The sequence below is a fragment of the Macrotis lagotis genome, chromosome 3 (genome assembly GCF_037893015.1).
Source record: "Macrotis lagotis isolate mMagLag1 chromosome 3, bilby.v1.9.chrom.fasta, whole genome shotgun sequence".
Classification (NCBI taxonomy): Eukaryota; Metazoa; Chordata; class Mammalia; order Peramelemorphia; family Peramelidae; genus Macrotis; species Macrotis lagotis.
In genome coordinates this window covers 193,989,078-194,015,498 of record NC_133660.1, presented here as the reverse complement: position 1 = coordinate 194,015,498, position 26,421 = coordinate 193,989,078, and the positions used below count along the sequence as shown (strand labels likewise).

General features: G+C 38.9%; 1 protein-coding gene across 4 annotated transcripts in view; it reads left to right on the top strand.

Moving 5' to 3' along the window:
* Window positions 1-25,232, top strand: part of LOC141518034 (sodium-dependent phosphate transport protein 2B-like) — a 35,846-nt gene extending 10,614 nt beyond the window's left edge. For all 4 annotated transcript variants that reach the window (XM_074229679.1, XM_074229678.1, XM_074229680.1 and 1 more), the window contains 12 exons: window positions 4,171-4,285; window positions 4,396-4,530; window positions 8,489-8,617; window positions 11,073-11,216; window positions 11,629-11,740; window positions 14,128-14,323; window positions 15,048-15,143; window positions 15,606-15,726; window positions 16,963-17,130; window positions 17,812-17,928; window positions 18,035-18,159; window positions 21,918-25,232. In XM_074229679.1, the coding sequence (XP_074085780.1) occupies window positions 4,174-4,285; window positions 4,396-4,530; window positions 8,489-8,617; window positions 11,073-11,216; window positions 11,629-11,740; window positions 14,128-14,323; window positions 15,048-15,143; window positions 15,606-15,726; window positions 16,963-17,130; window positions 17,812-17,928; window positions 18,035-18,159; window positions 21,918-22,556 (2,094 nt within the window). In that variant the 5' untranslated portion in view covers window positions 4,171-4,173 and the 3' untranslated portion in view covers window positions 22,557-25,232. The remainder of the gene's footprint in view (window positions 1-4,170; window positions 4,286-4,395; window positions 4,531-8,488; window positions 8,618-11,072; window positions 11,217-11,628; window positions 11,741-14,127; window positions 14,324-15,047; window positions 15,144-15,605; window positions 15,727-16,962; window positions 17,131-17,811; window positions 17,929-18,034; window positions 18,160-21,917) is intronic.
* The last annotated feature ends 1,189 nt before the right edge of the window (window positions 25,233-26,421 follow it).

The window sequence follows — 26,421 nt, the reverse complement described above, 5'->3', positions numbered from 1 at the left end:
ATGGCAAATCACTTCAGTATCCTTTCCAATAAAACCCCAAATGGATTCAGGAAGAGATGGACATTACTGAAATGATTAAACAACAAGAGCAACTGGGATCTCTGGGTTTATTGGAATTTTTTTCTTTTTTTGGTTTTTGCAAGGCAATGGAGTTAAGTAACTTGTCCAAGGTCACACAAGTAGTATTAAGTGTCTGAAGTTGCTTTTGAACTCAGGTCCTTCTAATTCCAGGGCCAGTGCTCTATCCACTGTGCCACCTAGCTGCCCCCATTACAGGAGTTTTTAAAGAAAAGTCTGGTCTGGGCGTCAGAGACCTGAACTGCCACTGACTCATTATTACCCTTGGAAAGTGACTCAATCTCTCTAGGCCTCAGTTTTCTCATCTATTTTTTCATCTATGGTAACTTCTGACTTGATAAAAAAAATCAGATTATTCTAGTTTTGCCCATTGGGAAAAAGTAGATGTTGAGGGAATGGTATAGTTTGAAGTCACCATTGTGGTATTTTAAGAAGATAAATGAAAATAATTGCACTGATGTATTTTCCTGGCTAGGAAATCCTCTCCAGAAGTTATAGTAGGAGATCCTAAATTTCATGTTTGATAGGAAGTGTGGATCTGCTCCCTTACATATGTTCCATAGCTGGACAGGTCACAGGTTACTGTGTATGAAGGTCCCTATTTATCATTAGTTTTTGTAGAAAAATGTTATTTTGATGCTATTTATCACTAGTTTTGTAGAAAAATTTTAGAGGCAAAAGGGATCTTTTAGTCTAATCTTCAAACGTTACAGTTTAGGAAACTGATATCCAAAGCCTGGATATTGAGAATTAAACTCAGGCTTCCTTGGTTTTCAACTGAAGTTTTGACTAATTGGTTTTCTATTTGAAAGGGTTGATTGAAATAATGAAGTTGGTTGTGTTTCATTCATTCATTCTTATAAGCACCAAATGTGTGACTGTGATACCCTAGGTAAGACAGACAATGTGGTGGTGCAAAAAGTAGAAGGCTAGCCTTGGAGTCAGGAAGACTTATATTCAAATCCTGATTCAGGCATTTGCTAAGACTTTTAGTATCCTAGACTGAGTAAGAGAGAAGTTGATTGTTAAGGGAAGAATTTCTTCTTAATAGAATAAAATCAAAACAATAGAATATTCTATATAAGATAAAAATAAGACAGTATTCTAGTACAATTACTGACTATGTATGGTGAGATGTATACAAATGTGGTTTTTTTCTATAAAGAAATGAGTGCAATATACTCTGAAACCAGATGAGAGAGATCACTTGCAGGAGTGAGGCTTCATGAGGCAGCACCTGAGTTGGGCTCTGAATGACTAGCAGGCTATTTGGAGATGGAGCTGGGGAATGAGAACAAATAAGTAAAGTCTGAGGTGAAGTGGGGAGGGTCAGTGAATAATCCTGTTTGGATGGAATGCTGAGCAAACAAGGGAGCCTACATCTGCAGAGAATCTTTTCTAGCTTTTGATAGGTTGAGAATCACAGTTCTAAGGAGGATTACACTATCTTCTAGGCTTTTTTACCTGGTTCATCTACCAAGTAATCAGTGTACTGGACTAGACTTATATAGAATGTGAAGGGATCCACCCCCTACCCCACCTTGGCATTTGTGTTTTAAAATATCCTGTGCTGTCCTGTGAGATGAATAAATGAGTGAGTAAATGAATGAACACATAAACCAGCTGAGAAAATATAAAGTACAACCTCTCATCAAGAATCCAAAGAATTAATAATACATCAATAGTGGGTAATATGACTTGGAAGAGGCAGGCAACCAGGGTATAGAACATTATTGAATCATTTCAGGCAGTTCAGGGGGTCCTGAACCATCAGGAGATAGCAATGGAAGTGAAAAGAATGGTTATGATAGATGAATTGAGAGGATTTTGTGATTGATTGATTATAGAAGATAGAGCGAAGTAAAATTCACTGAAGTCTGGGTGAGTGCGGGGAGGGAGAGAGAGTGGTGGGAAAGTTGAGCATAGGTACATAGTTACAGGGAGAAATGCTGAATCCAATTGCAGATATATTGAGTTCAGTCATTTATATCTGAATGAGTAAATGTAAATTATTATAACTGCAAGACATTGATGTTGGAATTACAGTAGGCAACTGGAGATAGGAAGCTATAGATTAGGAATGCCAAGTCAATTACAAATTATCCCAAAGAATCATTCCTTTTACACTGCAGGTGGTTGGCATTGGAGACATATCATAGGCTATAGAAAGAGAATTTCTCCTTTTCTCTTCATCAGTCCATTGATGAGGAAGACTCTCATGTTGTCTGTCTGAATTATGAAAGCTCATCTTTATCGGGCAGTTCTAAGATCATGGGGTTTTTCTATGACAGCCATGTCATTAGAGAGGGACTTCCTTATTTCTGCCACATGATTTCAGCATTATGATATAATGAATGGAACACTGGACTTGGAGTCAAGGTACACAAGGTTTCAAATCCCTTCTCAGACACTTATGAAATGTATAATCTAGGCGAAATCACTTTAACCTCTCTGAGTGTCAGCCTCCTCATGTGGGGATCAAATGAGGAATTATTTGTGAAACATCTTATAAACTTCAAAGAACTATTTTTATGATTAAATTAATATAACACTTTTACTCTATAGAAAAATCAAAGCTCAAAGGAATTATCTTAGTTTTTTTTTTTAAATCTCTGTACCGTTTTAGGTACAACTCCCTAACAAGTACTTACCTGGCCAAGTCATTAAGTTGTTAAGCATGTGCCTACTACGTATCAGATCCAATTCTAAGTGCAAGGAGTTAGAATGATTTAGAGGTCAAGGTAAAGCTACATTCACTCACTTTTCCCCCATTCTCCTCTTCCAACTTTAATTCAATCTCTCTCTCTTTCTGTCATCTTACATTCCTTAGGATGGCTCCTTAGTCACAGATCTTGGGAGCACTAAGTTTACTCTGAAAAACCATTTGATTGTCAGATATAAATAAAAAGGTCTTTCACTGGACTATTTGAGGAGTTAAAAACAACACAACAGTTTAAGGCCATTTTCTAAGGTATATTCATTCCAGGAAGCAATAGGAGAGAAGGAAGGTAAACATGAACTGCTTATTTGAAACCAAAGGGCTATACCACTCTTATTCCTCAATAAGGAAGCAAGAGAACTCTGATGTAATATCAAATGTGCAAGAAATTAATAACATTTTCATCATTATCATGGTGCCAAATAATAATTTCTCAGGTTTACAAGGGGACCTGCTATGCTGGGTGATCCCTACACTGTTTAGTTGCCCAAAATATGTGTTCCATTCACATTAACAATGAACTGGAGATTTTCAACTTTGAGTCAAAATGCCATTGAAGTGGGCAAGGAACAAATGAATGTATAGTAAATGTTTTTACCACTTTGATAAAGTCAGTCTGAATTTTCTGACCCATGTATTTCCTGATATGTCAGTAGCAGGACTCTTCATCTCTGGGAATGTGGATTATCAGGAAGTCTTAAAAGAGGCTGGAAAGCTTGTTTTTCAAAGATGAACATTATTCAATTTGAGGACAAATAGAGAAGTCTCAGGAAGAAGTTTCATGGAAGGAAATATTGAAAGTATATCGATGTTAGGAAGGGAAAGTGAATCTAGGAATTAAAGAAGAAGAAAATAATTGAGAAGTTTGAAGTAGAGGTTCATTTTAAAATGGGACAGAGAACCAAGAGAGAAGGAACCTTTACTGAAGAGAAAGTTGACATTTGTTGAACTGGTGACTAAGACAAATGGTCTGGATAACTAAGTAAGATACCTACAATTTAAAGGTCAGTGAAGAAGAGATTAGAGAAATCCAGTAGGGCAATGACCAAGACCAGGATTAGTAATTTAGCTGTAATGGGGGGGGGGGGGTGAAGAAAGAGTGAATCCAGGGAGGGAGGGACTTGATAAATGACTGGATATGTGATTGAGAAAGTAGCATTTGAAGTTTAAAAAAATGACCCCACGATGTCACACTGAGAAGAAAAAATCTTGGCCGGTGTTTTTGTTTGTTTTTTTAATGAGCTCTAGAACTATAGATTTTTTGTTTGTTTTATTTGCTGATACTACTGTTGTATACCAAGTCATTTTGGGTTCTTTGTTGATATAAAATCCAGCTGATGCACATTTTAAGTTTTAAATTTTATTATTCACAGGTCATGGCACCTTGGCCTGAATTGGGAAATTCCCATTCTGATCCCAATAAGTACATTAAAGAGGCTACCACCCAACAATCTACTATGTCTGGAAAAGATAAAGAAATTCCCGGCAGTAAGTATTGTTTTTCCATTCATATTGAAGTAATATGGGACCCTGCCTTCTCCCACTCCTCCCCAAGAGAAATGGGCCAAATCCCAGATATTTTTTGCTTTCTTTGGCAGAGGTTGCCCTTTCTCCTGTGAACAAGATAGAACTTCTGCCATCTTACTCTACAATTGCACTGATTGAAGAACCAGTGGCAGAGCAAGACCCATGGGACACACTTAACTTTAAGGACTCGGGAATCAAGTGGTCAGGTAATTCTAGATCCCTTGGAGAACCTTCTCTGAGGGATATATGACCTGTTGCTGCTACTGTGGGTTTACTTTATTATGTTCTCTCTACCTTACAGGGTGGTTGTGAAGAAAGCATTGAATCAATCTTAGAGCAATGCATCAGTGTTAGTTGGTATCATTTTTCTGAGGCCCCCAAGTCTGTGGCTAGGGTTGTCTTCCTGCCACCCCTGCAGAGGATGAGGATTTTCTTCTCTAAGGCCTAAGAACGTTTTTTTCTTGTTACTATTTTATATCTCAGTGTGGATTGTTTTTTTGCCTTAGTCTAGGACTCTGGCCGAATACTCCTCACAGTTTTCCATTCATTCTTTTTTCATTATATCTCTTTTTTCCCATTCTTTCTTGAATAATGACCAATGGTAACCACTGGATTATCCTTACCTTCCTTATCCAAATCTCATATAATTCTGTTTCTATAGACATTAAAATTCATACTATTCTATGGTATAACTTATTAGTACATGATGGAAAAGACTTGGCATATGGCAATCCATAAAGAGTCAACCTTTATAGGAACTAATATATGCCTCATCTGTCTCATTGTCTTATTTTAAAACAGATAATCTCCTTATTTGGGGTTCAAATCTGATTTTATAGGTATGGTAAACTCCTGGTATAAAAATTTCCTCTGCTGATACAGCTTGGCAGTTCATCTGTATCTTATAGTTTTAGAGAGTTGCCTGGTGTACCTAGAGGAAAATATATTGTCTACAATCATTCAGTTAGTATGTGTGAGAGCAGGAGTGGAACTGAAATTTTAGAGACTCCAAGAGGAACCTTTTCTGGGCTACATTACCCTGCCTCTTAATTTTGGACTGTATTAATAGAAAAAGAGGGTTCAGATTATGTTAAATTTATAATAAATTATATATCATTCCATTATATTCTTTATTAGTCAGCTTATCTGAAGTAGTATATTCAGTCTTAGGTGCTGCAGGTAAGGAACAGAACTTGGACTTCGATAAGAATGAATGTAGGAGAGGGCAAGTTGAATTGTAATGAAGGAGCTAGGAAGGCTTAGATGGAAAAGAGAAGACTATCTTCAAATATATAAAGGGCTATCATTTGGATGAGGGGCTAAATGATATTGTTGATAGAAATTAGGGAAGTAGATACAAATGAGGAAGATCTAATTAAATCCAAGAATTGTCCAAAAGTCCAATGAGCTCCCATTAGTACAAGTACACAATCAGACTCTGAATGACTTGGAATATGGGACAAGAGAGTCTTGGAAAGATTTGGAAGAGATGACTATTGAGATGAAGTTCCTTCCAACCTCATTAATTCCAACAATTAACATACTATGAGTCATTCAGTAAATATTTTTGGAAGCTACTGTGTGTAAGATACAGGTATGGACCTTGGGATATGTAAAAATGGAACCCACACTCTCCATAGAGTTACTTCTAATCTCATTGCTCATTTGTGCTTTTGGTTCTGGTCATCCATGTTCCTTGACTCAGCTTTGGGAGACAAATGGACCTGAGCCTTGAGCTGGGTTGTATTTTTTCATTTGTTATCAGCAAGTTACAATGCTGTGTATTGTTGGTGGCTTAAAGATGAATTTCATTATCAACATCAACTACAATTGATTAAATGTATCTATGCTTATGACTGTGCTCAGGGCAATACAAAGCAAGACTGATATGAATCTTGTCCTGGGGAAGGATGGCAACTCCACAGGGTCAGTAGCAAAGAGGCAAGACAATGGACAAATGCATAGAATGAGAATATCAGATGAGATGGCCTTTGGTAAAACCTAGGAGTTCCCTCCTGCATTCCAGGAAGGTCTCATGAAAATTCTGGGCAGGATAATTTCTGAAATTGGGAGGGAGGGGTGTATACAGGCATACCTCAGAGAAATTGTTTGGTTCCAGATCATCACAATAAAGCAAATATCTCAGTAAAATGAGTTACATGAATATTTTGGTTTCCCAGTGCATATAAAAGTTATATTTGTACTATATTAGTCTATTAAGTGTGTGACGATACTATGTCTAAATAATGTATTATATCAAAAAATATACTTAATTTATAATTTATTGCTAAAAATGCTAACCATAATCTGAGCCTTCAGAAAATCCTAATATTTTTTTCTAGTGAAAGATCTTGCCTCACAGTTAATGACTGCTGACTGATTAGGGTAGCAGTTGCTGAAAGTTGAGGTAGGTGGCTATGGCAATTTTAAAAATAGGACAACAAGGAAGTTTGCTCTATCTATGACTATTCTTTTTTTTTAAATACTTAGAGGTCTTGGTAAGGCTATTAAATGACTGGATTTCAATATTATTGTGTCATAGGGGATAAGGAAGCCCAAGGAGTAAAGTCAGTCAGAACATATTTATTAAGTTCACTGTCTTGTATGTGGACTCAGTTTGTGAAGCCCTAAAACAATTACAATGATAAAATCAAAGATTACTGATCACAGATCACTACAACATAGATAATAATAATGAAAACTTTGAAACATTTTGAGAATTACCAAAGTGTGACACACAGACATTATATGACCATATATATGCTGTTGGAAAAATAGTGCTGATGTACTTGCACAATAAAACATAGTATATTTGTATATTTGTAAACTTCTTCAAACCCTCTCCCTTCCATCTACACCACAAAAGTTTACACTAGTGTACAGAATATGGAACCGAGAGTCCTAAGTATCTGTGTGTAAATAGACCTCAAGCACCTCCTAGCTCTTACCTAGGCAGGTCACCTAAGCTCTCTTAGCCTCAAGTTTCCTTAGCTATAAAATGAGGATGATAATATGAGGATGATAATAATAGCACTTATTCACAAGATTAATGGAAAATCAAATGAGATGAAATATGGGAAATGTTTCTGTTGATTTCAAAGCACTGTATCTAAATTGGCTGCTCCCATTGCTTCTGCTTTCATTCCTTCCATAGCATTTTCTACCTCTCACGTTCTTGAATAGTTTTCATATTTAGGCATATTTTAGATCCCTGTTAGATTACAACCTGTGAGGGCAAGGAACATATCCCAATTATTTTTCTATACCCCCAGCTCCTGACACAGTGATTTATTTCCACATAGCTGGCTTATAAAAAAAATGGTTATTAACTGCTGAAGGGCACTAGCTGGACCTTTAGAAGACAAGTGTTGCTTATGGACAAAGAAGGAGGGCAGATAAGTGGAAACTGGGAGAAGGAAGACTGGGCAAAAGTAGCTATCCAGCATGGAGCCTAGGGATCAGTGAGAAGAAGGGGCAGGTGTTCTGAATCTCCATGAGATGGGATCCATTGATGGGCTCTAGAGAGGGGAGTGGTGGTGATAGAGCAGGACTAAGGGCACCTAAGAGCTAGTCCTCCTAGGGTTGATCAAATCATTAGAAATTATTTGGGGACCAAAAGATTCTTTACAAAAGCAAAGCTGTCATTTTTATTGTGAAGCCCATTACTCAAAAATAGCCCCCAATGTTCTTCCGGAGAGCATTAGGTGCTTTGACTGGTCATTATCTCAGGGTCCCTCTGCCTGGAACTGGCTGCTCCTCTTCTCTGCATCACTTAGCAAGCCAATGGTTTAGCTAAGAAGGCAACCTTGATTTGCTTATGGTGCCAGTCCACAATGTTTTTGATGCCAAAAAGTGTCTCCACAAATGTGGCTTGTTTTTTAAAGGGGCTGAGGGGCAAATTTTGGATACCACTTCAAGAAAATGGTATGTTTCTTAAAATGCAATTTCTAATGCATTACCAAAGCTGACAACCCCAGCCTGCCTTCTCCTGGCTAGAAAGAGATGGGAGATTCTTGCACAAATGCCAGATTCTGTGTGTGTGTCTGCAAATGTTCGTGGACAAGTCATACACATATGCATACAACAAATAAGAGTGTTTCATCCAGGGTCTGGCACATAGTAGATGTCTAATAAATGTTTATTCACTTCCCCTTTTTTTTGCAGAGAGAGACACCAAAGGGAAAATATTTGCTGTCTTACAAGGGATTGGAAAACTGATTCTCCTTCTGGGATTTCTGTACTTATTTGTCTGCTCCTTAGACATTCTCAGCAGTGCTTTCCAATTGGTTGGAGGTATGCCAAGCAACATCAGAAAGGATCAATGGTTTTGGGGGCGGGGTTTGCATTCTAATAAATTTTGGTTCAGCCTAGAGCCAATCAACAAGCAATCTCAACCTAAGTAATGTCCCTTCCTTTAAAGGACACACTGACTACTTTTCATCCACTTCAGAGATATGTTGAGATATGTTGACATGGATACTTTTAGATATATGTTTTCCCCTCTTCTACTTTCTCCAGTGCCCAATCCATTTTATTTAGATTCTAGTCTTTGGAAGTAAGATAGTTTAGGAATTAGGTTTCAAATTGTTATAGGTCCCTTGCCCAGTAAGTGTGTGTGTGTGTGTGTGTGTGGATGTCGATATGGATACACATATACACATTTATATATTGTATTATGTATTATGTATGTATGTATGTTTCTATCTTTCCCTCTATGCTATCAGATTAAGATTTTGGGGTGAGGATGACCTGCATTTTGATCCCTCTTTTGATGTCTGAAATAGAATCTCTGTTTTGTTTTATTTTTATTTTTGCAAGGCAATGGGATTAAGTAACTTGCTCAAGACCACACAGCTAGGTAATTTATTAAATGTCTGAGACTGGATTTGAACTCAGGTCCTCCTGACTCCAGGGCTGGTACTCTATCCCCTAACCGTGGCTCCACCTAGCTGCTCTTCTCTATTAATTCTTACAATTCTATCTCAAAACAATCTGTGCTTGAATGAATCTGTGTGTGTGTATGTTTAATTCCCAACCTGGCCTAGTATGTTTTCCACATTTGTTGACTTTAATGGGCATAGTGGAAAGATGGTCATTTATTTTTGATTCCATCCATGGGATTGGGAACATTTAGGAACTTGGTTGAAGCGGGTAGAGTGCTGGGTCTGAAGTCAAGAAGACTCATCTTCCTGAGTTCAAATTTGGTCTCAATACATACCACCTGTGTGACCCTGGACAAGACACTTAGCCCTGTTTGCCTCAGTTTCCTCATCTGTAAAATGAAGTAGAGAAGGAAAAGGCAAACCCCTTCAATATTTTTGCCAAGAAAACCCCAAAATGTGGTCATGAAGAGTTGAACACATCTTAAAAGACTGAAGAATAATAATTTGGACAACTGATTTCAATTTCTATTCCATTTTCTTTGTGTAAAGCTGAATTGCTATTCTTATTACTAAGTTCTAGGGCAGGGATAGAGATATACAAAGGAAATGGAAGATCCATCTCTAACCTTAAGAAATTTGAAATTTTGTTGGAATGACATAAGATGCATATGAAAAGAATTTAAGGTCTTATAATCATCCAAAAAATGAATATAACTTAAATAAACTAAATGGGGAAAGGGAATAAGCATTTATATAATTATTTACCATGTGTCTCAGCATTATCTCATTTCATCCTCACAATGGTCTTGTGAGGTAGGTTCTTTTTTTTCAGTCGTGAAAACTGAGGCTGAGGATAATTGAGTGACTTGTTTAAGGTCACACAGCTGATAAGTGTCTGAGACTGGATTTGAACTCATGTCTTTTTTTTAGATTTTTTTCTTTTTGCAAGGCAAATGGGGTTAAGTGGCTTGCTCAAGGCCACACAGCTAGGTAATTATTAAGTGTCTGAGACCAGATTTGAACCCAGGTACTCCTGACTCCAGGGCCGGTGCTTTATCTACTGTGCCACCTAGACACCCAAACTCATGTCTTCTTGATTAAAGATCCAGTGTTCTTTACCCTGCATCATCCAAATGCCTCAGAAGACTTTGGGCATTAGAGAAGCTTGGTAAAGAACAGGTTTGGGTGGAGACTTTTTAAAAAAATCACTTATTTAAGGCAAGGGGTTAAGTGATTTGCCCAAGGTCACACAGCTAGGCAATTAAGTGTCTGAGGTCAGATTTGAACTCAGGTACTCCTGACTCCAGGGCTGATGCTCTAACCACTGCAACACCTAGCTGCTCCTGGGTGGAGACTTTTTGAATGAAGAGAGTGGCCTTATACTGCAACAGAAAGAATTCTTGGAGAGAGTGTGAAGGAGAAAGGGGGGACCCTTCCCGGTCAGAGTAATTCTTTCAAGGCCAGGGACCTGTAACTCTGTATGAGGGACAGCAGATGGATTTGTTCTGATAGGGCAGTGAAGCTAAAGTGAAGTGAGAGAAGTTGGTGTGAAGTTCAGGGCAAAAGATGGTAAGAATGGATATAGAATGGATATTTTTATGGCATTTTAAAATTTGTGCAGAACAACTAAATGGCTTATCTGTGTGCTCACCATGAGACAGAGGCAGGGTCAGACTCCTGGCTTCCTAAAACCCAGTTCAACCCTTGCTGCCCCCTGCCACATTGCCTGCCTCGGCAGCCACTCTTCCTCCCCATGCCACTAGTGGCCCCTAGCCTTTGGCCTGAGGACCAGCAGAACCAAACGACTATCCTATATGCAATTTTTTCATATATATGTTATTTTAAAAAATTCATTACCTTTATAGGAAAAATGGCTGGGGAGATTTTCCGTGATGGCTCAGTGTTGAATAATCCTGTGGCCGGCTTGGTGATTGGTGTGCTGGTGACTGTCATGGTGCAGAGTTCCAGCACCTCCTCGTCCATCATCGTCAGCATGGTGTCCTCTTCTTGTGAGTTAGCCCTGAAACACATACACACACACACACACACACACACACACACATACAACACCTGAGTCTTGTGGTTAGGTAAGCCCAGATCCATTCAAAAATTTCCTTGCAAATTTTAGAAGTATATCTTTATTCCCAATATGGGATGGCCTTTAATCCTTTTTTTTTCCCTGTTTTTCCATCCTTCCGATCTTGGGCCTTAGTTGTTTTCACAGACATCACTAGAGTGGTGACCACATTCCCAACACTGTTGCCAGCAATGTCTAGTTTTCTTTCCATTTTGTGGCATTTCTACCCTACTTACAATTCTGGGAACTTGATCTTTTAAGTTGATTCCTAAATTTGTTTAAGCTTTTTTTTCTTTGAATTTCCACATTTTTTTCTTCCTCATCTGCCACTTTTCCTTTGACAGTGTTGACAGTAAAGGCAGCAATTCCCATTATCATGGGAGCCAATATTGGGACTTCAGTCACCAATACTGTCGTGGCCCTCATGCAGGCTGGAGACAGAGATGAATTTCGAAGGTAGGAAATTTCATCTCACTTGTTTGCTAGTCATGTTCAATCCATCGCTGTAGTAACTATCTTTGATTAATAAGGTTGAGAATATTTACTCAGCTCCGCAGATACCTCCCAGGCTCTTCCAATGGAGCATGTTATAATAGGGCAGTTTATGGGATGACCATATATACTGAGCACTTCAAATGATTCAGTTTGATCATAAATTATTATCAGTTGATAATAATTTCATTTTGGTACAATGCCTTTGTTTGTTCTTCTAGACTCTTTAAATAGCACAACATATATCTAAGAATAAGATCTGGGAATAGTTGACAAATCATTGCAAGGAGGGGTGGTAGTGTCTAGTAACAGACAAAGGAAATCTTTACCTCCCTAGTGAAGGGAATATCATCAATTCTTCATTTTTTGAAACTCCTTTCAGGTTTTATTGACCTTCTATAAGGGGCTCAGAACAAGTTAGATTATGAAAACTTGTCAGAAGTGATGATCAAGGGGGCAGCTAGGTGGCACAGTGGTTAGAGCACCAGCCCTGGAGTCAGGAGTATCTGAGTTCAAATCCAGCCTCAGACACTTAATAACTGACTAGCTCTGTGACCTTGGGCAAGTCACTTAACCCCATTGCCTTAAATAAAATTTAAAAATATTTTTAAAAAATGATCACATCACTTTTCTTTCTTGTTTAATCAGGATTAACTATACTCAGAGACAGAATCAGATGGGAAACTTGGATAGGGCTTTGTGTTGAGAAATCACATTTTTTCTTGACAATAAATGTCAAATGTTTTCCCTTAGTTGATAGAAATAAGTCAAGAGAAGAGCCTAACATTATTTCCATACTTTGGCCATTCTATGCCATTGGGCTCACTCATATTTAACCCACTAACACTTGTTAATGCAATTCTGCTTCAGTCCATGAATGACAGCCACCACAATATCTCATAGTGATCCTGCAGGATAAATGTCTAGGAAATATTTAAGTGAAAATGGTAACAGCTGCTTTCTCTATCCCAAAAGGTCATAGGGAAGACACTTTTTTTTTTTAGGTTTCTGCAAGTCAAGGGGGTTAAGTGGCTTGCCCAAGGCCACCCAGCTAGGTAATTATTAAGTGTCTGAGGTTGGATTTGAACTCAGGTCCTCCTGACTCCAGGGCCGGTGCTCTATCCATTGTGCCACCTAGCCACCCCCGGGAAGACACTTTTAGCTGAAAGGAAGAGCATTTTCCATGATGTGCCCTTTTATAGTAGGGAGCTTCCATACAGTTCTTGTATGTCGCAGCAATAATAATGAAATGGAATGGAATGATATTTATTAAGCATCTACTATGGGGGCAGGTAGGTGATGCAGTGGTTAGAGCACCAGCCCTGGAATCAAGAGTTCAAATCCAGTCTCAAACATTTAATAATTGCCTAGCTGTGTGACCTTGGGCAAGTCACTTAATCTCACTGCCTTAAATAAATTTTTTTAAAAAAAGGAAAAAAATGCATCTACTATGCCCTAGGAACTACACTAGTATTCATTTTAGATGTGTATTTCATTTGAACCTCACAATAACCCTGTGAGAAAAATGTTTTTTTATTAAGCTTATTTTTTAAAGCTAAAGAAATTGAAGAAGACATGAGTTAAATGAATTGTCATAAGTTAAGTGACTTGATCATGGTTCCACTGCAAGTAAGTAACTAAAGCTGAATTTGAACTCAGGTTTTCCTAACTCCAGTTCTAGAGCACTATTTACTGTGTCGCTTAGTTATCTCTCTATGTAATAGCTATGTAATATATAAAATTATGTGTAATGTTCTATAATAATAGCATTTATGTAGATGTTCATAATTTACAAAGCATTTTATAAATGCAGTCTTGTTTGATCCTCACAATTATCCTGGGAGGCAGGTACACTTATTAATACCCTTTTTTTAGATAAGGAACTGAGACTGAGGTTAAATGACTCAAACAGGATCACACAGCTAGTAAACTTCTGAAGCTGGATTTAAACTCATGTCTTCCTTATTCCAGGAACCATATTCTAACCATCTTGCCATCTTGGCAAGGTAACTCAGGTGATATTGTGGTATATAGACAATAGTCTTTTCCCTTCTGCTCTGTCCAATTTTGGGGGACAACTGGATCTGTGGTTGCACTGATGTGAGTACCCTTTAGTGTGGAAACCCCACCAGTGTTGAAGCTGACCAGCAGTGGGTTGGATCACTGCAAGTGACTTACTTGTGATCCTATAGCTAGAAAGAGATGTGAAACCAGATATTCTTTACTTTCAAGCTAGTCTTTCTCATGATTGTTCACTCCAAATTTTCTCATTCCGCATTCAGTAAGTACTTACTGAGAGTGACAAGACAGTACCATAACATTAAATGCTTTGGGTTTTCTCCTTCCTCTAGGGCTTTTGCAGGAGCCACTGTCCATGATTTTTTTAACTGGTTATCAGTGCTGGTGCTGCTGCCTGTGGAGGTGATCACAAGCTACCTCTACCATCTTACTGATGTCATAGTGAAAACTTTTCATATCAGGAGTGGAGAAGATGCCCCTGAACTCCTGAAAGTCATCACAGATCCCTTCACAAAACTCATCATCCAGGTGGGTATCAAGACTCACTCTGATTTTAAATTTAAGGTGAAATAGAATTTGTGTACTTGAAAGGTAAACCTTCCTCCTCAATCTATAGAGTCCATTGGATATTTCTCCTGCTTGCTATGACTCCCTCATTTCATTGCCTAGGGGAGGGGAGCTAAGGAACAAGCACTGGGTTGCTATATCCTTCACCATCACCACACTGGCCAAAGCCAGATTCAACCATTCTACCATTTTGTGTCCAATGATTCTTTTTGTGGATGACATTGACATCATTGTATTTATTACCCTTTAGATCAGTATGTCTATCTTTAGCAAAAGCATTTTAAGTCTGCATTTGCTTTGTTATTCATCTGGCCAAAGAGGAAGCACTTCCCCAAGGGATGCTTCATAAGAAATAAGCATTTATTAAACCCTTACCATGGACCAGGCACTGGGGGGATTACAAAGACAGAAAAGATCCTCATTGACCTTAAGGTTCTGGTGCTGTTGTAAGCCCCCAAGAATGAGTGAAAAGGGTTTATCTGGCCTGATCTTGGTCAAACTATGATGATATAAGGTCATTTATGTAAGGATAGTCCTCTAAAAATGAGGCCAGTTTATACACTTTTATACACATTCTGGTTTTCTCTTCTCTATGCTGGAGCCCCTAGGAGAGTAACTAATTAATTTTTCAGTTGCAAATCATAGTTGAGGAACAGAACTAACTCATGTCTGTTGCTTTCCCCAGCTGGATAAAAAAGTCATAAATGAAATTGCTACAGGAAATGAGGCAGCAAAAAACAAGAGCCTGATAAAGATTTGGTGTAAAACTTTTAAAAATGTGGTAAGTGTCAGAAATTTATTCAAAGGACATAATTGGGAAATTCTTCTAGAGATGTTGAGGGCTACAATTGCTGATGTTTTTTTCTAAATCCAGTGCCCTAGACCAGAGTTCTCTTCACCTGACCTAGTTATATTTGAGTATGGGGCAGACTCGCATAGCTCCAAGATGAAGATTAAAGCAATTGCCTGGCCAGGTCCCCATTCTGGAGTAACACTGCTTAGTCTTGAGAGCAGTTCAGCTGGCCTTCAGAAGTAATCCAGATGTCCTGTAGGTGCACCAAATGCTCGATAGACCAAGCACAAAGCCTAAAGGTCTTCTCTGGGGATTATGAAGAGGTTGAGATAGATGAAACGGAAAGTGAGGATTCAATGGCCAGTGGGGTCATGTCTTCTGTGCTGTAAATTGTATCTTCACAAAATACCATTCTTAGTAGCAATTTTTTTTTCTGTTTGCATTATCTAGACTTTGAGCAACGTTACTGTTCCCTCACCAGAAAATTGTACCTCTCCCAGTCTGTGTTGGACTGAAGGGAACATGACCTGGACCCTCATGAACACAACATATGAAGAGAACATTGCAAAGTGTGAGTAGGAAATCTGGAAAGTTTGCTGAGCAAAAGAGGAATTTCTATCCCTATTCTCAGCATGATTCTATCAATTCTAACAGTGTCCTCAGATAAATAGTGTAGTAGATAGAGCTCTGATTCCAATATTCTATAGTGACTTTAGGGAACAACTACCTACCTCTACCTACCTAAATGGCAATAGTTTTTTACTAGAAGGTAATCTAGAAATTGAAACTCAAATATCAATGCTCAAAATGACCTCCTCTGAATGGTGCAGTGACTGAACTCTGGAGCCAGAGTTAGGCAGACTTGATCCAAATCTAGACTCAGAGACTCTGAATAATGCATTACCCAATGTATGCCTCAGTTGGCTTATCTGTAAAATGAGGAAAAGAATAGCATCTACCTCCTAGTGTTTTTGTGAGGAACAAATGATAACATATTTATAAAACACTTTGCAAACCTTAAAGGACCATATAAATCTTAGCTGTTATTGTAGCGGTTATTACTATATTTGTTAGTGATTTACAAAACACTTCATTATATTTTCTGTAAAATCAAACTGAAGTGACAAGTAATATAAACTTAACAAAGAAAATCCATTCTTAGGAAGAGAGAGATGTGTCCTCTGTGGTTCAAAAATCATAGAATGTGAGAGAGGTAGGATCCCTTGAGGTCATTTAGTCTAATCCTCTTGATTTACCTGGCAGGAGACCAACCCAGAGAGGTGAAGGAGACCTGTCCACTGAAGCAGAGATAAAAACAGAACCAGGACTCAAACCCAGGACTTCTAAGTCCTAATAACTTAAGGTCACTTAGTTCATCCCTCTTATTTTACATGGCAGGAGACCCAACACCCAATCAGGTAAAGGAGACCTGCCCCACTGTCACAGAGATATGAGCTGAACCAGAATTCAAACCCAGGATTTCTAATCGTTTCCTATTATTATCCAATTATACAGGGATTTAACTGACACTTTCCCACACTCATGTTTCAAGACTTTTTAGGAATCAACAGTGGCTTCTTCTAGAAAGTTTGGGTTCCCTTACTCTAAAGTAGGGTCCTGGATTTAAATAATATTTGGATTTAACTCAACTGTTATTTTTAGAGATTTTTTTTTTTGAATGAATAAACCTTTACTGAATGAAAATCACTTTATACAGGCATAGAGCTGTATAGAGCATTATGTCTCCCGGTTAAATGAGGAGGCAGAAGAATAAGATGATGATAAGTGGTTCTTCTTGTTCCTACAGGCAATCATGCATTTGTGAATGTGAACCTCTCAGATCTGGGTATTGGACTCATTCTCCTAGCCCTCTCCTTGGTGGTCCTGTGCACTTGTTTGATCTTGATTGTCAAAGTCCTGAACTCTGTGCTCAAGGGACAAGTTGCTGCAGTGATTAAGAAGACCATTAATACAGGTAGTCAACTCACTGACCTAGGGCCTTTCTTTGGATGGAGTCCTTATGAAAAGATACTGCTAGCTCAGCTCTTGTTGAAGTTCCTGAGCAAGTGCCACATCAAGAGTCTGGAACTCCGCATGACCTTGGCCTCCACCTGTGTTCTCTCCTATCAGATCAACAATCCTGGACATCCACGTTGTCTCTTGTGTTTAGAATTTCAATTGTTGTCTTGAACATTTTCCTGAGCCCAACAGAAGGCTCACTTCAATTGTGCCCTGATTTAGAAGCAACCAGTCTTGGAGAGCCTTCCAAACTCTAAGCAACTCTTTAAGACTGGGAATTACAGAGAATCTGCCAGACCGCATTGGGGGAGGGAGTTCCCTCACCTGAGGGTATTTTTATAATGCCCACTATGTGTGAGGTACTGTGCTTAGTGCTTTTTACAAGTACTATCTCATAGTAGCAAATAAGTATAAAAGTAGATTTTAAGATGGTGGAGGGAGCTCCTGAGACTTCCCCACTGGAAACATTTTGCTACCTGCCTTTAATTGCTTTGGGAACTGTTTCTTTTGTAATGAATTTTTAGTACAATGACTGTTTTTGAATTGCTCTTGGAGTTGTCTGTTACCTTGAATTTGGACATGAAATACCGATCAGGACAATTGTAGAAATGGTACTCTTTCTCATCCTCTTTCCCAGATTTCCCCTTCCCTTTTGGCTGGTTGGCAGGCTACATTGCCATTCTTGTTGGAGCTGGGATGACATTTATTGTGCAGAGCAGCTCTGTGTTCACCTCTGCAATCACTCCTCTGGTTGGTAAGTCCTTCCTAACTTCCCCTCTTTCCCTCTTCACATGCCCATGTCTCCATTTGGTCCTGTCATGCTCAGTCATTCTCACCTGCTTGTTTTTCTTTCCCCTTAGGCATTGGTGTGATCAGCCTTGAGAGAGCTTACCCTTTAACCCTGGGCTCCAACATTGGTACCACCACCACTGCCATCCTGGCTGCCTTAGCTAGCCCTGGAAATACATTACAAAATTCGCTCCAGGTCAGTATGCACAGTTGTGACTAGTGGCTCTTTCAATAAACTCTCTTTTCTTAACTTCCTTAATTTTTTATATGAACATCCTGTATTCTTTCCTATCAGATGCTTCATTTTACAAGGGGCTGTTTATTACTCCTGAGATCTTTTTGCCTTGCAATAGTGATCAGTGGGCTAGAAAACTGTCTGAAGCTATTGTTCTCAAAAGCTGAACTTCTTTAATAATAACCAGATATATAAGTAAATAAGAAATAGAAAGCAAAGTTAGGCATAAAGTGGATAATTTTAACTACATTAAATTGAAAATATTTTGAACAAATAAAGCAAATGTAGCCAAGATCAGGAGGATAGCGGAAAATTGGGAAAATATTTCTATAGATAGTTTCTCAGAAAAAGGTCTCATATCTCAAATGTGTATTTTATTCAAATCTATAAGAATATGAATCATTCCCCAGTTGATAAAAGATCAAGGAATATGAACAGTAAGTTTTTTTAGTGAAGAAATCAAAGCAATTTAGTTGGATAAAAATGCTCCAGATCATTATTGATAAGTGAAATGCAAATTAAAACAAGCTTGAGATATCATTTTACAGCTATCATCAGACTGGCTAAAATACTTGAAGGGGAAAGGGACCAATGTTGGAGGGGAAGTGAAAAAACTGGGACACTGTTTCATTGTTTGTTCATGGAATTGTGAATTGATAGAACCATTTTGAATATTTTAGATCTAACATTTCTTGATAATAAACAAATTAAGATGGGAAAGAATTACATTCCCCATCCCCTACCTGTCCCTTGTCTCTCACATAAAAATGATTGAAAAATATACAGATAACTTCCCCTCCATTTTGCCCTTCTTATCAGTCAGAACAAGTAATATAGAAGAACTTCTGATTTTTAATTCTAGATCTGGTACCTACTAGGTGACTGATCTACATCCATGGTTTGTATTTAGACTTGACTGTTGGTTTCATGGAGGAAGAGAAGCCTTTTTTTTTAAAGATTTTATTTATTTTGAGTTTTGCAATTTTTCCCCTAATCTTACTTACCTCCCCCCCAACTCCCACAGAAGGCAATTTGTCAGTCTTTACATTGTTTCCATAGTATACATTGATCTAAATTGAGTGTGATGAGAGAGAAATCATATCCTTAAGGAAGAAACATAAAGCATAAGAGATAACAAGATCAGACAATAAGATACCAGGGTTTTTTCCCCCTTAATTTAAGGTAATAGTCCTTGATCTTTGTTCAAACTCCACAGTTCTTTCTCTGGTTAAAGATGGTATTCTCCATTTGCAGACAGCCCCAAATTGTACAAGATTGTTGCACTGATGGAATGAGAAAGTCTATCAAGGTTGATCATCACCCCCATGTTGCTGTTAGGGTGTACAGTGTTTTTCTGGTTCTGCTCATCTCACTCAGCATCAGTTCATGCAAATCCCTCCAGACTTCCCTGAATTCCCATCCTTCCTGGTTTCTAATAGAACAATAGTGTTCTATGACATACATATACCACAGTTTGCTAAGCCATTCCCCAACTGAAGGACATTTACTTGATTTCCAATTCTTTGCCACCACAAACAGGGCTGCTATGAATATTTTTGAACAAGTGATGTTTTTACCCTTTTTTCATCATCTCCATCTCTTCAGGGTATAGACCCAGTAGTGGTATTACTTGATCAAAGGGTATGCACATTTTTTTTGCCCTTTGGGCATAGTTCCAAATTGAGAGAAGCTTCTTGAAGGATGCTGAGGATATGTTTTGGTTGAGAGCAGAAAGAAAAGTATTTTGACAGTGGAAAGGTTATGAACAAAGGGCCTATGAGACTATGCCAAGTGAACAAGTCTCTTTATAGAACCATTTTTACTGAAAAGGAGGATAATGGTAGGGGCAGTAATAACTTTAATAATGATAATGGTGCTTTTAGAGACACTAGTTCCTTTAAACAGCAGGAATTAATGCTGAAAAAGGCATATGACCTTCAAGTTTCAGAGAGCCTTGAAAGCTGAACCAAGGAATTTGGTTTTATCCTTCAATCACTGGGAATTCAAAAGGTATTTGGTTTCAAGGTAGAATATTATCAGAGTTTTGATTAAGGAATTGTGTGTGTGTGTGTGTGTGTGTGTGTGTGTGTGTGTAGGATGTAATAGAACCAAGCTACCAGCCAGGACAAAGTTTTTGGAACAGGCCTAGGATAGTATATCTAGGGATGGAAGGGCTCTCAGAAAATCCAGTCCAATCCTTGCTCATTTTATTTTTTTTAATTTTTTAAAAAAAATTTCAAAGATTTTATTTGAGTTTTGAATTTTACAATTTCCTGCTCATTTTATAAATGAGAAAATTGAGATTAAGTGACTTGCTCAGTGTCACACAAATAGTATATTAGTCAGAGGAAAGAAAACATTTCCCACTATACTACAAAGTTCATATCACAAAATTGAAGATCTGGGGATTCTATTCCTCCTCCTATCATTGGGAATGGATAGGAAGACTTAGGGAGTGATCCCTTAGAAAGTAAGAGAGGAGGGGTAGGGGTCAGGATTGCGATTTGCAGCCTAGACTAGCATATTAAAGGTGATGCCTTTATTATGCTCCAGGGTGAATATTGCCTCACCCAGCAATGTCTTCTCCTTTCCTCCCTTCCTCTTCCTGGCAAGGGAGACCAATTGCATCTGCTAGTATGTAAGCAGGCCAGGCAATGCCTGGGTAGGAGAAGGGTAACAAAGGAGTGTGGGGGGCCAGGTGAGGAGTAGAACTTGATTCAAAGCATGATAAGACAGTGAAACTGATTTTGTAAAACAACAAATTACAAAACTTATTTTTGAAAACAATTACAAAAAGTCTCCTTGTTTCTGGAATGCAATAAATTTTTTATTAATTTCATTGCTTTTTAACTCACTGGTACTTAATTCCATTTGGGACAATGTTTTTAATTAACTAAATTGTTTTTGAAATCACTGTTTTGGAACTCAGTAAAAGTGGCTTAAAATATCAACTTTATTTGATTATAAGCTATTACTCAAGCTCTTGATTGCAAATGGGCATGTAGGAAGAAACTAAATGCAAAGAGGCCCATTTTCATAGGATTTAAGAGTTGGGAGGCGTCTTTGAGATCATGTAGGCATCCTTTTGTAGATAAGAGAAGTGTTTTTGCTGAAGGTCAAGGTCATAAAATGTCATAACCAGAATGTAAGCTTATGGGGACAATTACTTTTATCCCAAGCACTCAGCATAGTACTTTACATAGAGCAGACATGTAAAAGATGCTTGCAAACTTAAATTGGAGCTATAACCACAGACTCCCATATGCATTGTTCTTTTCCTGATATAGAATATGAGTATCCTTCTAGAGAGCATTAAAATTTTCAAAGCACTATATATAATCTCATTTGATATTCCAAATAATCCTATGAATGAAGGGCTCTTTGCTGTCTTTGTAGATGAGCACAGTGAGGCTAAGGCAAGCTTCTAAGCCAAGTCTTCCTGACTTCAGGTCCAGTGCTCTCTAGGTCAAACCTAACATAGAATCTGTCTCTTGAAAAACTAAAGGGACTAGACTAGGTGACCTCTGTTGACTCTCCTGGCCCTCAAATTTATGAACCCATTATGAAAATATTTGTGATGATAGTTTCTGTGACAACATTGATCTTTCCCTTCCCTCTTCATTGCCGTCACTTGCCTCCTGATTTCCCTTCCCTTTTCATGATTGAATCCCTGTGTGTGCTAGACGAGTTTTCATATTTTCTTATCCATTTGATTTCAGATTGCCCTATGCCATTTCTTCTTCAACATCTCTGGGATCCTCCTGTGGTACCCGATCCCATTCACACGTCTGCCTATCCGTCTTGCCCGAGGTCTAGGAAACATCACAGCTACCTACCGTTGGTTTGCCATCTTCTACCTAATATTCTGTTTTTTTTTGACTCCACTGGCTGTGTTTGGTCTTTCCCTAGCAGGGTGGCCCGTGTTATTGGGTGTAGGGGCACCCATCATATTGGTGTTGCTCATTGTATTGGTGATAAACATCCTCCAAGCTCGCTGCCCTCAAATTCTCCCTCAGAAGCTTCAAACCTGGAACTTCTTGCCCCTCTGGTTGCGATCCCTTAAGCCCTGGGATGGACTGGTGTCTATCATCACGGGCAGCTGCTGCCAGCTCCCCTGCTGCTTCTGCTGCCGCATCTGCTGCCGGACGTGCTGCCTGCTGTGTGGATGTCCCCGGTGCTGCCGCTGCAGCAAATGCTGTGATCTGTTTGAAGATGAAGAAAATGTCAAGGAAATCCCCATCAAGGTTCCTGAGGTGTATGAGAATACCGCAGTTATAACGAAAGAGATCCAGCCTGGGTCCAAGACACAGGGGGAGGGCCAAGACATAAAGACCTTCTCTAGCAGCACAGCTTTATAGTAGGACAGTGATTGGAGAGGAGGAGAAAGGCTGGATTATTTCTTGCTCTACATGCACTTCCTCCCTTGAAGCCTGGGAAGAGTGGGGGCAGATGGTTAGCTCTCCACTGGAAAAAGGAGTTACGGACATTTGATCTCCCCCCGCTTCCACCCAGAACCCAAAGCATTCTCAGAAACAGTGCTCAAAGAACCATCCTTACCAGGGCCACAATTTTCTCTCACATGACTTCTGGGTCACTGAAAAGTCTGGGACAAGAACCCTAGGGATTTTGCAAAATGAAACCCGACTAGGCCAGTTACTTGCACTCTCTCCAGATACACTAGAGCTACCAACACGACTTGTTTTAAAGCCATAAACAATTATTAGAAGGAAAAAGCCCAAGGAAAGAATTCCATTGTTCAAATATACATGATTATACTTTTCATTTTTTTTTTAAAAGTTTGAGTTTGATCATTGAGGCACATGACTCTTCCCAGGAAATAAGTACTTCCCTGACCCCACAAGCTGGGAGATAGGGCAGGCCTGGGTGGAGAAGATGCCAGCTAGTAACATACAAACTGGTCCAGTCTTATTATGCCAAATGTCCATCCATTCCCTGCCATAAGGAGACTTGCAGGATGGGACTGAGTTTTATTCACAGCAAAGGACACTTCCCATATTTCCTGATGATCAACAGCATGTGCTGTGGTGGCTCCTCTGGAATGGCTAGGTAGGTAAGCTTGGGCTGCCTTTACAGGCTGATGACCATGATGCCCAATATCAAAGATATGCCCCTTCTTACGTGATCCACCCCCCCCCCGCCAAAGTCTCTGTAGTTTCTCCTGGGCAGTCTATAACTTGGCCAGAACCAGGCAATTTCTAGAACATTTAAAAGGTATTTCTGAAGGATAGTAATTTATTTAAGAAGCAAGAAAGGTTGCAGATGTGCTTTTGGATCTCTTACTATTGGAGGGATTTTAAGAAGCACTTTAGTTGCTAATTGGTCAGCAACTTCTTTCTAAGCAGAAACTTAGGCTTCTGCCATGGATCATTTTAAATTTGCAGTGTTCCAGAAAGCCAGATTCTTAAAGAGCAGTGCTAAGAATTGGTCCCACTTAGATGGTCTTAAGTGCCTCTGATGTCATGCGGTGGTAGGGCAGGTTATAGCAGACCTTCTGTGGTTCCATCTTAGGGGATTGCCAGCTTCTCAAACTCTGGCTATAAGAGAATAACCTGGAAATTTTGTGAGCTAAGCTTTTCTCTCTGTCCACTTGTAGTTAGTGGTTTGTGAGTCATGTCATGAAGTATGTTTTGCCCTCATTTGGAGGGGGAACAGAATAATCTGAACTGACTGCAGAATCAGAGGACCATCTTCCATGAATGAAGCTCAAGGTGCCTGGGATGCCTGTGTCTAGGGGGATCCAGAGAGATTAGTTAGTGGGCCAGTTGCCTAGTACTTGAAGGGGCTGGGGTGGTGCTTGAAGGATTCAGAGGTGAAGAGTCTTGCTGGGAGCCCTTCTTCTTTTTGGATTCTTGCATCTCTCTGTCCTTTTCACAGAAAAGAAAACCTCCCAGGCATGTTGAAAGGAGGTGGAGTGGCAAGTGGCCATCCCTGGGAAAATATGCATTTCAAAAGCATGACCTTCCTCAGACAAACCATAGCTCATTTTTTTTTCCTGCATCCTCAAAGGATGACAATCTGGCTGGACAAAAACATTTTGTTGACTTTTAGCTTTAAGGTGGCCTGTTAAAGACTAATCTGAAAACTCTTTCCAAATTTTTTTCCTTTGCCAGGAATGAACTTTGTCCATTCCATTTCCTGTCCTCTTTGCTTCTTTAAAGAAGGCTAATTGAACATGTGACTGGAAAGGCTTGAGTCAGAGTCAGCATTCCCTGAGGGTGATCCAGAAAGTTCAATTGACCAGTCAGTCTTGGTCCCAAAACCCTTTCTGAAGGATGTATATGAATATGTGGGTGGAGTTGGGAGGAGTGAGGGAACCTGTGTCTCCTAGCAGCTCACTTATTCTCTCTTTGCTTTTCATGAGCCCTTGTTCTAAGAGAGAACAATCTTCACTTGCCTTACTGCTTACTACATTCATTTTTTCCTTCTACCACACCCTCTCTAATATTTCCACTTTGTCCACTTAATTGGGTTTTAACAATGATTTTTCAGCTCCAAATAGTATGTAGCTAAGGGGAATCTAGGTTGAAGAAGAACAATCCGTCTATTTCTCTAATCCCATGTCACCTCATTAGGCGCCTTACCCTAACCTTCTATTATGTATATAATTCTTCTTAGACAGCTACAAATAGAGTCTGTATGGATAGTCACTGAATTGTACAGCTTTTTCATATATAGTAAATAACCTATATGATTCAGGTTTTATATTGTCTTCCTTTGGAAATAAGAAAGTATTTATCTATGAAATATATATATTATATATACACATAAAAAGCCAAAAAACTAAAAACATTTGTATATTTTTAATATCTTTTAAATTTGTCCACATCACACTGTAAATACATACATTAAGCACCTCAGTAGTCTCATTTGCACTTTGTATGCTTTTTTCCACTTGCATTATTCATCTGTGATCTTTGTATATGGTGTGATTTTCATATTTTTGGAAAGGATACAATAAAAGATATTCAAACCCAAAGGAGATACATTTTTGAAGGCATGGGAATGGGTTACTTTAATTTACTCTAACAGTTTATTTTTAAACATAAAAATATCTTCATGATGTTTCTTGTTCATACTATGCTCCTTCACCCTTCACCACCCTCCCTAATTAGCAAAAAATAAGCATTAGATCAGGTACCTTGATCAAGAATTTTAGGGCTTGAGTTAAGGTCCATACTAACTCTTCTTTTTTATTCCAGGTCTTGGATCTGGAAATCTGAAATTAGTCTAATAATTATAGTTGAAGGTACTATTTCTTGTACCTTTTTTCCTAATTGAACATTTCCAGGTTAAAGAGTTAGGTCAGAGAGCTGCCATCATCCAAGCCAGGAAGTATGGAGGTGCCACTTAATTAGTCAGTACCCTGATTTCAAAATGGAGTTGGGATTTGACAGATGATGGGCCAGAGACTGCTGAGGGCTGGGATGCAAATGAAAACCCAGCCCTTTGGAAACTCTCCTAATTATCCTGTTCTTATGCAGTCCACACTAATTAATATAGTGGAGTACATTATTAAATATCAACTGCCATCAAAAGATAATAGTTTGTGAATAAGTCACATTCAATGCTAGTCTAGCTGGCTCTTGTACAACTTGAGGAGCACAAATTATATGTCAGGACATAAATCATGCTTTCTCATTTGACTGGGGTTAATCAAAGATGCCCAAAGGTCCTCTGGTGCCAGTTCTGTTTGTGCTTGAGATTGGATGAGTCTAACTCCTCCTTGGCAGGAGGCATCTCCTCTTAAGGTAGTACCATGGCTACTCAGCTATGAGGTGGTTGCAAAGAGTGCTGAACTTGGAGAAAGGGAATAACATACTTAGTACTTAACTTCCACCCCACCCTCACCCCTATGGGTGGTGGTGGTTATCTTATGAAAAGAATGAGAAAGGGCTTCCTAAGCCTTTAACAAAAACTAAACATCAACTGAGTCAAATGCTGAGTTTCTAAGTCTCTCTTCTCTCAGAAGTTTAGTGAGTTGGGATACAGAGTAATCAATGGGACTTAGCAATATTCAGTAATATGAGGGAAGCAAAGAAACTTTAGTTTTAGTCAGAGATGGCTTGAGAAAGAGGAGGAGCAAAAGAGCCTAGAGAACTGGTTGTAGGCTGTGAAAACCAAGGAGTAGTCCTGTCTGGCAAACATGATTATTCCTACCAGAGTCCACCATTTTCTCTCTTTGTCCTGGATATAAGACCTTAG